The 13969-nt window shown below is 35.9% G+C and overlaps 1 protein-coding gene across 7 annotated transcripts in view; it reads left to right on the top strand.

Moving 5' to 3' along the window:
* The window catches only part of UBE3A (ubiquitin protein ligase E3A), a 103426-nt gene that overhangs the window by 27818 nt on the left and 61639 nt on the right, over positions 1-13969 (top strand). For 2 of the 7 annotated variants that reach the window (XM_063088889.1, XM_063088892.1), the window contains exons 1-2: positions 4312-4402; positions 5963-6007. In XM_063088889.1, the coding sequence (XP_062944959.1) occupies positions 6006-6007 (2 nt within the window). In that variant the 5' untranslated portion in view covers positions 4312-4402; positions 5963-6005. Of the gene's footprint in view, positions 1-422; positions 487-2551; positions 2672-4206; positions 4416-5962; positions 6008-13969 lie in introns of those variants that run through there. The other 5 variants (XM_063088888.1, XM_063088894.1, XM_063088886.1 and 2 more) reach the window with 4 other exon arrangements.

Genomic DNA, 13969 nt, shown 5'->3' on the forward strand with positions numbered 1-13969 from the left:
ATAGATGCCCATATTTATTTGTACCTAACATAGCAGATGCTCAACATACAGAATTTAATTAAAACAAAATTGCTTTAAGTATCTGACGAGATTAGAGGCATGTAGTTAGTTTTCATATATTTCAGCCCTTTTTGGAGGGAGGATAGATGAAAGAAATGGAAAGCACCAAGCTTTGTTGATGAAAATGGGCAACGTGGCTTTGCCAGCTGAAAGTACTTAGGCCACAGGGTCTGTCTAACCTCACTTCCATTCATCCTGGCAATAGCAGTAGGGTAATTTGTCTTTTAATGTTTTTGGATGTTCATAAATACTGCAGAAAACAAATTTGCCTTTATTTTGTAATGAATTTTAGTAAAAAAAAATTTTTGGAAGTTTATCCAGTTGTCTGTACAAAGAATTGAGTGAGGTGTTTTATATTTTAGGTTTAAAATCTGTAAGAGCCTGATTTTAGAATTCACCAGCTCCTCAGAAGTTTGGCGAAATATGGTAGGTTTTCATTTTATTTTTTGGAATTCATATTGCATGTATATTTTACTGTCATGGTTAAACTAATTACAAATGTGTTCAGCAGATTTGGGCACCTGCCATTTTTAAAGCATTGTGGTAGGTGCTAAGTAACTATGCTACCAGGTAGATTATATGAGGGACCCAGTTGGGATGCTGAAAGAATTTACAGGAGATTAGTGTGCTATGAGAAGTAAAATAATATCCATAAGAAGATTAAGGGGGTAAGTTTGGCTGTTAGGCTTCCATTTGTGAACAAATTATATGCCAGACACTGTCGTGAACTATTTAGATGTTAACTTATTCATCCTCATGACAGTCCTCTGAAATAAGTACTACTGTTATCTTAGTTCTCTCTATAAGGAAGCTGAGTCTCAGAGAGGTTAAGTAACTTGCCCAAGACTTCCCAGCTAGTAAGTGACCAAACAGGGCCATCAGTCCAGACTGGCTCTGGACGCTGTTTGTGCTTTGTTGATCCCTGGATCTCATAAAAGAGGGGATTGGAACAGAGGACTTGACTCAGTAATTTCTAAAATACACATGGTACCTCTTTAATTAATTGATCTTAAGCAGTTAAAAGGTATTTTAACTTCATCATTTTTGGATTTACAAGTTCGGAAGTTAGACTTGTTTGGATGTTCTAAATCCACATACACTATTATTCTCATGAGAAACCAAGGGGAAGCTATATTAGGACCACATTACTCATTTCTGGGGCACTGTTGTCTCTTTCTCATAGGACCTCAACAGTGTCTAGGTTCTTATTAGGAGGCATATAGTTATGATAGAAAAATCTGGGAAACTGAGTTACTTAAAGGGATTTGAAGCCCCTATGTTCATATATGTGGAAGTTAGGGCTCAAGCATTGATGTCTTTACCCTTTCTCTTGGGGTTCTTAGTTATCTTGCTGTTTCACATCAGGTTCTTGATCTATGTGGGTAACTACGTTCAATGCTTGCCTGTTGTTAGTTTGAAGATGTTAACTATGAAGGATCTTACTCCCTTCTTATTTTCTCATCTTTTTTTAGTTCACTTCTCAGTTTGGTAGGGGAATCATGAGGGGGAAAATTGTTTGTATGAAATGATTCAGTGATAGTGGATATTTCAGATGTATCATATCTTTGTCAGAACTACAGTATGATTAAGGAGGCCTGCTAAACTTGAACCGTGACAATTAGGAAAGTTCGGCTAAGGTGATATAAGAGGATAAAAAGATACTTGGTTGAGGGAGAAGAATGCGTTTTCATATTTTGTCGTACTTTTTCATAAAATTGAATCTTATTGGGTTTATGGCTGAGAAAGAGTAGGACACATTCTCATGCAGTACCCAAGGTATTTTGGCTAATGTTAGATGACTTAAATACAGAATAAGTAGGACTAGACTTTGGTGTGTATGTGTGTGTATATGTGTATGAACGTAACTATTCCATTAGGCATTTGCCTACCTGGTGACTGATTTCTCTGTCAGTTTAAGAATCCTATGACTAAATTATTCCCATTTAAACTATTACCATAATTATGAGGTATCAAACTATGTTCTAAATGTTTGCTCATTTACATATATTTAAATCCTGAAACTGTAGCAAAACTAAAACAAAACAAAAAATTCAGCCCTTGGTGGGAAGTCAGTAGATCTGGATTTTAGTCATAGTTTCATCACTAATTCTAAAATCTTGGGCAAGTCAGTTAATCACTCTGAGACTGCTTATTTATTTATTTATTTTTTAAATTCTTGCTATAGTATCTTTCTTCATTAGGTAGAGTCAGAGTTGTCGGAGACTCAAGCTTCTGTTGACCAAAGTGCTTTATAAACTATAGTACTACATAAAAGTACATGGGATTATTACCACATATTTTCAAATGAAGAGATCATTTAAGAAAAAAAAAAAATGCTGGAAAATAGACCTTAAAAGCTTTTCTATAATAATTATTCTTCTGATGAATTTTGCATTGACACCTGATTTAAAGCTTTGAAGATTATTTTTTGAACAGTGAGTTGGGTTTATATATTAAAGTGTTCTAACTGTAGGTTTGTTTAATTTATTAGACTTATTAAGCCTACGCTCAGACCAAGTTAGCAGCTAGACTGGTGTGACAACCTGTTTTTAATCAGTGACTCAAAGCTGTGATCACCCTGATGTCACCGAATGGCCACAGCTTGTAAAAGGTAATTTTGAATGTTATTTTACAGCCTTTAAAAGGCTGTCATTGTAAAGTGAAATACATGCTATAAAAATGAAGATGTATAGTTGGCAGGAATATTGCCTAAGAATAGTGGACCTAAGAGTTGACCTACTTCTCCATTTAATCTCTCTCCTAAAATATTTCAATGCTTTTTTTTTTTCTCATTCAAAATCTCAGTAGCCACCACCAAAGACCTGTCTATGGATAAACAGGAAAGTATTTCTCAAAAAATTTTAAGGTTTTAAATAAACATTTTATTATAAAAATTAGAAACAGGTTATGAAAAATTTCTTAATATGCATTTTAAAATGTACCTTTTATGTGATGAAGGTTTTAAACACTTTTCTAGAAGTTTCTATAACTTTAATTAAACTCTAGTATGCTTTTCTCTGCTAGTGAGTTACTGTGGAGGTAAAAGGGGTGGTTTGCAGGATAGGATGGAGAACGCTGTACTCAGTATTATGGGAAGTGAGCCACCATTTCAATTTGCTAGCTCATGCTGCAGTATTTGTATTAGTGGGAGTACTGTGATTATGTTTTCTGTGATCCAAATCAAGACCAAAAATTGAGATTCTTCTAGGAGTTATTTTTTGTCTTTTAATTTTACTTGGTTATACTTTCTGTTTTAAAATTTCCTTTCTGAAATTGTATTTCTGATAAACCTTAGGATAACTGGAATCAATAGTTTTTAATAAAAAAATAAATTTCCCTTTGTTTATATGCTCTGAATTTGTTAAAGTTACAAGTCTATACTGGATTCTTCAAACAACTCCAAAATAAAGCTTGGGAACTGTGGCTAGATGTTATATATTTCATAGTTTTGAAAATTTAAATCCTAACTTTAGCATTATTTTTGGTAACTTATTAGAATATCAGAAATATAAGCAGGATGACTAGAAATTTATTCAGACATGCACTATTAATTACTTCACAAAAAATGTTTCTTCTTGTTCTGTATATATTTACTTTTATGTTGATTGAAAAATGATTTCCAATTTAAATAGAAAGCAACCTGTGCTGTGTTTAAGAGACCCAGGATAGATTTATTTTAGGTAAAAATCTTTCAATCCTTTCTTATTCTTCTGTCCTTCTAGACTGGGTTGGTTTACATTACATGGTTTGACTTATAAATGTTTTTTAATAGTTCACTGTAAAATATGTACATATTAAGTAGTAATATAGTATATACCCAACCGTTTGATGACATTCCAATATTAATGTTCACATATTCTCTCTTGTTTAGGGAACAGAAATTGGGAAAATAGATGTAATTACCATCTGATGATGTATTTAATCTATCCCATTTCAGGATCTCAAAACTTTACAGGCTTACATATTGTACTTCTAAGACTTGGATTTGTTTTCCTTCTTGCCTGTGTATTACCTTCTTTCAGTAATATTTTTATTTTCCTGTCATCGTGTCCTCATTTTTTTTCCCCTCTATTTCTTTCCCTGTTAATTTTGTAAGTTTTGCTACCTACATGTTTGAAGACTTCTAATCTGCCTCTCTTCCCTCAGTGCCAGCAGGTTTATTTTTTGTTTTGCAAGCCAGCTCTGCCTCCTTACAGTATGACATCTGATGTTGGAGGGTCGCACTTTCAAAAATGAGTCAGCTGGTACATGGGGTTATCATCAATTTTTAGCTCTTCTGTCTGGGAGATACAAGTTTGGAAGCAATCTTGGGGTACTTACCCACAAGGCTGGTGGAGACCAGGTGTGTCACAGAGGTGATTTGCTTGCTCCCTGGGGGAGAGGGTGGAGTGAAATTTTTGCATTTGTGTCACTGCCAAGTCACTGCCACCTCCAGTATGCCCCAAGTTTTAGTTCTTACATAATTTTGTGCAAAATTGAAAATTTAAGTTTAATGCAAAGAAGAACTAAAATAAATATTTGAGCTGCTGGAGTTTTTGTTGTTGTTGTTTTTTCCCTTCATGCTTGTCCTTGGAATCTGAATGAACTACAGTGAGGGTAAATTGAAAGTCTTTTAAAGAAGTGAGAATTTTATAGCTTAGAAGTTCAGAAAACAGATTTTTTTCCCCTGGTGACTCTGCTTTTAAGATTCTTTTGCTAAAATTGTTTAAAGTTGGAGGTCTAAAGTTAGTGATAAATTTACAAATCAGGTCCTTGTAATGCCAATTTGAAAATTTAGCTTTGACCTTGAAAAAATATTTATTTTGGGAATATGAAAGTGTTAGAAATTGGTATTATATTGATTCACCTTACAACCCTACTGTTGCACATTAACTGATACTGTTTATAAAAGTGAATAGGGTTAACAGGAATTTATTTTTAACAACATGGTAGGGATAGGAAAAACTGGTTCATGTCCCCCAAAATGAAAACGAAAGGCATCTTAGAATTTTGAATATTTCTATATAAAATAGCAGCATTATTTTCAGAAATTACAGAAAATAACTGGCAAATGTTTAACACTGAAATTAATTCACAATTAGAGTAAAATTTTAATGCCTTAGATGGTATACTTTTGACAGGTAGCACATCTTTCCAATATGTTTTCAGGGAAACCTAATTTTATTGTTGAACCAAGATAATCATGATCAGAATGGTATATCTAAAGGGTCTCAAAATTCATCGAGGCTGTTAGATTTGAGTTTGAATTATCTAGAGCACAGGTTGGCAAACTTTTTCTTAGAGGGCCAGATAATAAATATTTTAGGTTTTTGTGGGCCAAATGGTTTCTGCCATGGGTACTCAGCCCTACTCTTGTAGTGTGAAAGCAGCCATAGACAATATCCAAATGAATGAGTATGGCTTCATTGCAATAAAACTTCACTTACAACAACAAACAGACTGCTGCCCTAAGTTTTAGTTTGTCTGCTCATGCAGTAGTTGGCTGATCCCCTGATGTAAAGTTTGAGACTATGAATAGTAGTGAGTATGCCTATTAATGTGAATAACCAATACTTGGCTATAGAAAGTTTCAAAGTTATATGTTTTTATTATAAACATTTGACTTTGTGAATAATTATGACTTATCATGCTGGTTTGTCTGTTGTTATCTAAGTATAGTGTTTACTATTTCCTTTCCTTTAAAAAAATGCACTGAGTTTTTTATTAGTCCAGCCATTAAAATAAATGTGTTGTAGAGCGATCTGATCTTTCCACTTTTTTCTCATATTTAAATCTTTAATTATTTTAAAAACTATTTTATAGTGTTAGATCTTGTTTTCAAATTTGTTTTCCCAAGTAACATGTCAATCCCTTTTTGGAATGTGGAGTATTTTGCTAACATTTCCTCAATTGCATTTTACAGATCACCAGGAGAACCTCAGTCTGACGACATTGAAGCTAGCCGAATGTAAGTGTAAATTGGTTGAGGTTGTGGTGTCTTTTAAGTTGACCTAGACTGCTTTAAATGATATGACATTATTTGAAAATAAGTTCCAGTTAAAAAAGTAATGATTTGAAAAGTTTAGGAATGAATCTACTTTTCCCCCTACCAGATACCACTAATCCTTCGTAACAAGTCACCACACTTCTACTTCTAGATAGGTAATTGTATACTCTTGAATTCTTCTGTCTTTTTGCTCCACTAGCAGTTGTGGGGAAGTAGGCAGTTTGGGGAAAGAGTTGATTTTAACAATCTCAGTGCCTGCTATGGATAAGGCATCAGGTGCTATGTTTTGAATACAAAGAAACACAAGAATTAGTTCCTACCCTCCAGTAGTTTACATTATACTCAGAACGAAAGATGCAGAAGTAAATCATTTCAATCATTGAGGTAGAATGGTTCCCAGGATGCAATGGGAACATAATGGAATATCCGTCTACCTGGGTATGCAATAAGAACCTAATCCAGATGGCAGGGAAATAGGAGTGACCAGGGAAGGATAGGTTAAATCTTGAAATGTGACTGGGAGTTAGGCAGCTAGGAGTGTGAGCAGAGTTGTTCTAGGCAGAAACACGAGCAAAGTTATGAAGCATCACAGTGCAGTTGAGGATGTTTAGATTATAGATTGACAGAGAGACAAGAAAATGCAGGAGTTAAGGCTTGATAGAAAAGACTAGGGCTTTGCATGCTGTGTGAAATGTATTGGCTTGTATCTCATAGGTACTGGGGAGACAGCAAAGAATTTACTCAGTAAGGGGTAGTAACCTTGTTACACATGCATTTTTAATAACTTAGGCAGCAGAGAAACGAGGTTGAAGAGAAACATGTGGTAGTAGGGTGACTAGGGCTTTAGTAGTTCAGTCAATGAGACCTTGACAAGGGCAGTAGTATAATAGGAATTCAAGATAAAATATTCTGGATTTAAGGCAAGTATTTAGAAAGTGAAATAAATAAGACTTCACTGATTCCTTGTGAGGACTTAAGTTTAAGATAATAGTGATTGCGATTATCAAAGCAAGGTTTTTGAGGTAGTAAGCGTTGGAATGTAAAACATAAGTATAGGGGTTGACCTTTAATAAGAGAAAAGATCCCATCTTCTGAAATTAGAATAGGAGGTAAAGATGGATATGTGATGGTAAATAATAAAAATTTACCATCTTCACCATTTTTAAGTATACAGTTCAGTGGTGTTAAGTACATGAATATTATTGTGCAACTGTCTTAGTCTGTTTTGTGTTGCTAAAACAATACCACAGACTGGGTAATTTATAAAGTAAAGAAATTTATTAGGCTTACCATTCTGGAGGCTGGGAAGTCCAAGATTGAGGAGCCACATCTGCTGAGGGCCTTCTTGCTATGTTATAACATAATAGAAGGTATCACATGGTGAAAGAGGGCAACAGGTTGAACTTGCAGCCATAAGCCCTTTTATAGTCATCATTAATCCATTCATAGGAGTGGAACCATCATGACCTAAAACACCTTGCATTAGGCCCCACCTCCAAACACTATTGCATTGGGAATTAAGTCTCCAACACATGCTTTGGGGGGACACATTCAAGCCATAGCAGCAACCATCACCAGAACTCTTTTCATTTTGCAAAACTGAAACTCTTTACTCATTAAACAATAATCCTCCATTCCCCCACATCCACAGCTCCTGGCAACTATCATTATTCATACTGTCTGTGATTTTGGTTACTCTAAGTACCTCATATAGGTACAACCATACAGTTTTTGTCTTATTTCATTTAGCATGATGTCCTCAAGGTTCATTTATATTGTAGCGTATATCACAATTTTTTCCTTTTTCAGACTGAATAATATTTCAGTGTATGTATGTACCACATTTTGCTTATCCATTCATCTGTTGGTGGGCACTAGGGTTACTTCCATGTTTTTGCTATTGTGAATAATATTGCTGTGAACATAGGTGTACACATATCTCTTTGAGACCCTGCTTTCAAGTTTTGTGGGTATATACCTAGAAGTGAAATTGTTGGATCATATGGGAATTCTAGTTTTAATTTTTTGAGAAACTTCCATATTGTTTTCACAGTGGATGATGCACCATTTTACATTTCAACCAACAGTGCACAAGTCTTCCAGTTTCTCCACACCCTTGCTAATACTTTTTTTTTATAGTAGCCATTCCAGTGGGTGTGAGTGTGAGGTGGTGTCTCACTGTGGTTTAGTGACCATGTGACTTATTGTGAAACACGTTTAGTGTTTTGTGGAACACAGGGTTTGATTAGGGGATTTGAGAAGACTGAAAACCTGTGAAGTTACTGAGGGGATTGGGTGAAGAAATAAATCAAAGATTGTTGAGTCTCATGCCACCTTAGGTTAGAAGCTTTATCAAAGTTGTAGAATCTCATATCACTGAATGGCTCGCTGACCTTATCACACTTTCAGTTTAAAACTTTTCTGTAATAGCCAGAAAATTATGTGTGGTATTTCAGGGTTGAGCATTATCAGACCGGATGGGACAGAACCATTAGTGGCATGTGCATAGGATGTTAACATTGGAGTAGCTAAATTTATATGTGATTCATGGTGGCCATGATTGGAGAGCTTGTGGTTCCAGACCAGGGTGTTGGTTTGCTTAAAACAAAGTCTGGTTTCTTGAGATGCAGGGTCAGCAAGAGGGCAGAATAAGACTTTGCAGCACCAATCTCACCACAGAAAGATCAATTCAGACAACTATTCATGCTCAAAAATGCCTTCACAAGAGCTAAGGAAACCCAGTGAGAGATTACAGCACCTGGGTGTGTAACAGAAATAAGAAAGTAGGAAGAATAAAGTAGGAAGGCCAGTTGTGCATTACCTGCATCACTCCTCCCCCACCTTAGGCAGCACAGCATGGAGAGACATACTCTATTCTTGGGGGATAGAGAGGGAAGTGAGAACCAAATTTGCCCTGGACTCCAACTTGGGCCCGCCCTAGTGAAACTCATTGCTGGGCTGACCCCAGACTCTAGGCCAGTAGTCATGGCCTGAGCCTCCAGGCCTGCCCCAGAGCCAGGCCAGATCCCACAGGCCCACCCCCAAAGCTCCATACTCCAGCATACCCAGTGTCTAGGTCAGTCCCAGTAGATCCCAGTGCTGGACAAGCCCCCTTAGACCCAGGCTCTAGAACCATTCCTGCAGACTCATGTCTTAGGCCAGCTTCTGTGTCATCAGTTCCCAAAGGTCCACACCTGCCCTGGCACCAGGCTGTCCCCAAACTCTAGGCTGGTCTTTGTTGCCCCAGGCTCCAGTAGACCCAGGGTTCTGACCCACCTTGGTAGACTCCTGGTGCCAGGCTGGCACCCACATACTGAGGTTTCAGAACTTTCCCTGCAGACCCAGGCTCTAGGTCTGTGCCGGTACTCGGCCTGTCCTAGTGGACCCAGGTGCCAGGCCCATCTCAGTGCTGGATTGGCTCCTGTAGACATAGGCTTAAGGCCTGCCCAGTAACAGGTCAGCCTCTGGAGATAACAGGATCCAGGTCCACACCAGTAGATTCAGGCTCTAGGCCCAACCCTGCAAACACAGGCTTTAGGCACACCCACCTTCTGATTCAGGCACGCACCAGACCAAGTTGCCTGAGGACTCCAATAGCAAGTGTTCCTGTGGACCATGCTAGGCAGCCTGCCCAGGATCTTTGAACAGGTTGACTGGTGAAGGGCTTTTCCAGACAAAGCCAGCCTGCAAAGACTGAAATAAGTCCCTACTTTTTCAAATGCACATAGAGCAACATATGAGGATCAAGAACAATTAGGGAAACATAGCACTACCAAAGGAACAAAATAAAACACCAGCAACCACCCATAAAGAAGTGGAGATTTAAGAACTGTCTGACCAGAAATTCAAAGGAATTATTTTAAGGAAGATTGGTTAATTTCACAAAAATATAGAGAAACATTTCACTGAAATTAGGAAAGCAATAAATGACCAAAACAAGAAATTAACACAGAGATTGACATTATAAGCAAAACCCAAATTCTGTAGCTGACAAATAAAATGAAGGCAATGAAAAAATGTGAAAGAGATTGCCAACAGCAGAATTGATCATGCAGAAGAAAGAATCTGAACTCAAAGAAAGGTTATTTGGAAATATACAGTCAGAAAGGAAAAAAGAATGGAATGAAGGAAGCCTATGGGATTTATGGGACAACAAAAAGAACAAGCTAAACTCAAAGTTTATAGATGAAAGATAAAGATCAGAGCAAAAATAAATTAAGCAGATTAGAAAAATAATAGAAAAATTAATGAAACTATGTTGATTTTGCAAAGATAAAATTGACAAATCTTTAGCAAAGAAAAAAAGAGATCAGAATAAAGAAACATTACAACTGATACCACAGAAATACAAAGGATTGTAAAAGACTACTGTGAATAAGTATACAACAAAAAATTGATTAAGCTAGAAAAAATGTATAAATTCCTAGACACATACAACCTACCAAGCCTTAATTATTAAGAAACAGAAAATCTGAACAGACCAATAATGAGTAAGGAGGTTGAATCAGTATGAAATGTCTCCCATCAAAGAAAGCCCAGGACCTAATGGCTTCACTGCTGAATTCTATCAGACATTTAAATAAGAACTAATACTAGTCTTTCTCAAACTCTTGCAAAAAATTAAAGATGAAGGAACACTTCTAAACTCAATTTATGAGGCCAGCATTACATTGACAACAAAGCCAGAGAAGGACTCTACAAGAAATTACAGGCCAATAGTTCTGATGAACATACATGCAGAAATCCTGAAGAAAATATTAGCAATCTGAATTTAGCAGCACATTAGAAGGATCAGTCACTGTGATCAGCTGGGATTTATCTCAGGGATGGAAGGATGGTTCAGTACACCCAAATCTATAAATCTGATATGTCACATTAACAGAATGAAGGACAAAAACCATATGATTATATCAATAGATGCAGGAAAAAGCATTTGACAAAATTTAATATACTTTTTTGTTAAAAACTTTCAACAAATAAGGTATAGAAGGAATATATCTTAGTTTAATAAAGGGCATATATGACAGATCTACTGATAACATCATACTCAAGGGTGAAAAGTTGAATGCATTTTTTCCTAAAAGTAGGAGCAAGATAGGGATGTCCACTCTTGCTATTTCTGTTCAATGTGGTATTGGAAGTCCTTGCTGTAGCAGTTAGACAAGAGAAAGAAGTAAAAGGGATTCTAATAAAAAAGGAAGAAGTTAAATTGTCCCCGTTTGCAGACAACATGATCTTATATATAGGAAACCATAAAGACTGTACCAAAAAACTGTTAGAACTCATAGACAAATTCAGTTAAGTTTCAGGATACAAAATAAATGTAGAAAAATCAGTAGTGTTTCTATACACTAATGGACCATTTGAACAAAAAAATCAAGAAAGCAATCTCATTTACAATAACTACCAAAGAAAAAAATACATAGAATAAATCTAATTGAGGAAACTATAATTGAAAACTAAAAAACATTGATGAAAGAAATTGAAGACACAAATGAATGGAAAGTTATCCTATCTTCCTGGATTGGAAGAATTAATATTGTTAAAATGTCAGTAATACCCAAAGCAATCTAAAGATTCAGTGCAGTTCCTATCAAAATTCCAATGTCATTTTAAAGGGAAATAAAAAATATAATCTTAAAATTTGTCTGGAACCACAAAAGACCTTGAATAGCCATAGCAATCTTGAATGAAAAAAAAAAAAAGCTGGAGGCATCACATTACCTGAGTTAAAAATATACTACAAATTTATAGTAATCAGAACAGCATGGTAGTGGTATAAAAATAGATTCTTAGACCAATAGAATAGAATAGAGCTCAGAAATAAATCCATGCATTTACTGTCAGTTGATTTTCAACAAAGATGCCAAGAACATGTAATGGGGAAAGGTGTTGAGAAAACGGGATATCGACATGTGGAAGAAGGAAATTAGACCCTTATTTCATGTTATTTATTGAACTCAACTCTAAGTCAATTAAAGACTTAAATGTAAGACCCAAAAGTATAAAAGTACCAGAAAGAAACAGGAGAAGAGCCGCATGACCCTGGTTTGGATAATGGTTTTTTGAATATGACCAAAAGCACAGGCAGCAAGAACTTAAATAGACAAATGGGACTACATCAAACTGAAAAGCTTTTGCACAGCAAAGAAACCAATCAGCAGTGAAGAAACAACCTACAGAATGGAGAAAATATTTGTAAACCATATATCTGTTAAGGAGTTAATATCCAAAATATATAAGTAACTCAAAACAACTCAATAATAAGAAAACAGCCTGATTAAGAAATGGGCAAAGGACCTGAGTAGACATTTTTCAAAAGAAGAGATAAAGATGGCTGGCCAATAGGTAGATGAAAAAATGCTTAGCATTACTAATTATAAGGGAATTACAAATTAAGACCACAGTGAGTTTTACCTCATTACTGTTAGAATGACTATTACAAACAAGAAGCTAAACGGTGAGGATGTGGAGGGAAGAGAACCCTTGCACACAGCTGGTGTGAATGTAAGTTAGTACAGCAACTATGGAAAATAGTATGGAGGTTTCTCAAAAAATTGAAAATAGAACCACCGTATGATCCCACAATTTCACTAGTGGCTATATATCCAAAGGAAATGAAATCAGTATGTCAGAGATATGTCCGCACTCCCATGTTTGTTTCAGCATTATTCACAATAGCTAAGATATGGAATCAACCTAAGTGTTTATCAACAGATGAATGGAGCCTTACAGATGAATGGAGCCTTATACTATCCAGCTTTACAAAAGAAGGAAATCCTGTCATTTGCAACAACATGCACGAACTTGAAGGATATTATGTTAAGTGAAATAAGCCAAGCACAGAAAGACAAATACTGCATGATCTCACTTATATGTGGAATCTAAGAGGTGAACTTGTATAAGTAAAGAGTAAAATGGTGGTTACCAGGGGCTGGGTGTGGTGTGGTTGTGGAGATGTTGGTCAAAGGAGACAAAATTTCAGTTAGAAGCATTTAGTTCAAGAGATCTATTGTAAAGCATGGTGACTGTAGTTAATAATGGTATATTATATTCTTGGAAATCACTGAGAATAAATTTCTTGTGTTCTCACCAAAATGGTAAGTATGTGAGGTATTTTGTATATTAATTAGCTTGATCTAATAATTCCATAATATATATGTATTTCAAAACATCATGTTTTACAAGATATATATAATTTTTGCTTGTCAATTGAAAAAATAAACTAAAAAACAGAAAAAAAAGCCTGGTGTCTTGATAGATCAGAGAGATAGTTCAGTATGAGTGAAACTCTTAGAGGATAGGTGAGATGAAAATGATCAGATGTTGGGTGTTTAATATGATTAAGGTTAACAAAGGAGTGATTGGCTGAAATAAAGAGGTGAAGATCTCTCAAATTAAGAAAGGCACATATTTTGGAGACTAAAGTAGTGACATAGAACAATGCACACAGACATTGAAATCATCTTGCAAATGATGTATCTGGGGGCAAAATAGAGGCTTTATTATGTGACTATAATCTACCACAACAGAGAGAAAAGCCAGAAGGAATCCAGGTAGATCACATGAGTTTCAAATTATAAGTTGTTTTTTGTTTTGTTTGGGGGTTGGGGGGGCATTGTTTGTTTTTACTACAAGAAATTAGAAGAATAATGATGGACTTAGGTGTTTCAAGAGTCTGTGACACCCTCACATTAAAAGGTTGTAGGATAAGCAGTGCCTTTGGGGCAGAACCAGGCTTTAGAGAAAACTGAGAGGTTAAGGGGCCATTATATAAAGCAGTTGAAGATGGGGTACAGTCTATATCTTAAGTGGGTTTCTAGAGCTCTTCGTGGATAGGTTAGGAGGATGAGTCAGGATTATAGAGTGGAAGATGATAGATGAAGGAAGCTTGCATTTGTTGGTGAAAACCAAGCACGACAA

The sequence above is a fragment of the Cynocephalus volans genome, chromosome 3 (genome assembly GCF_027409185.1).
Source record: "Cynocephalus volans isolate mCynVol1 chromosome 3, mCynVol1.pri, whole genome shotgun sequence".
NCBI lineage: Eukaryota > Metazoa > Chordata > Mammalia > Dermoptera > Cynocephalidae > Cynocephalus > Cynocephalus volans.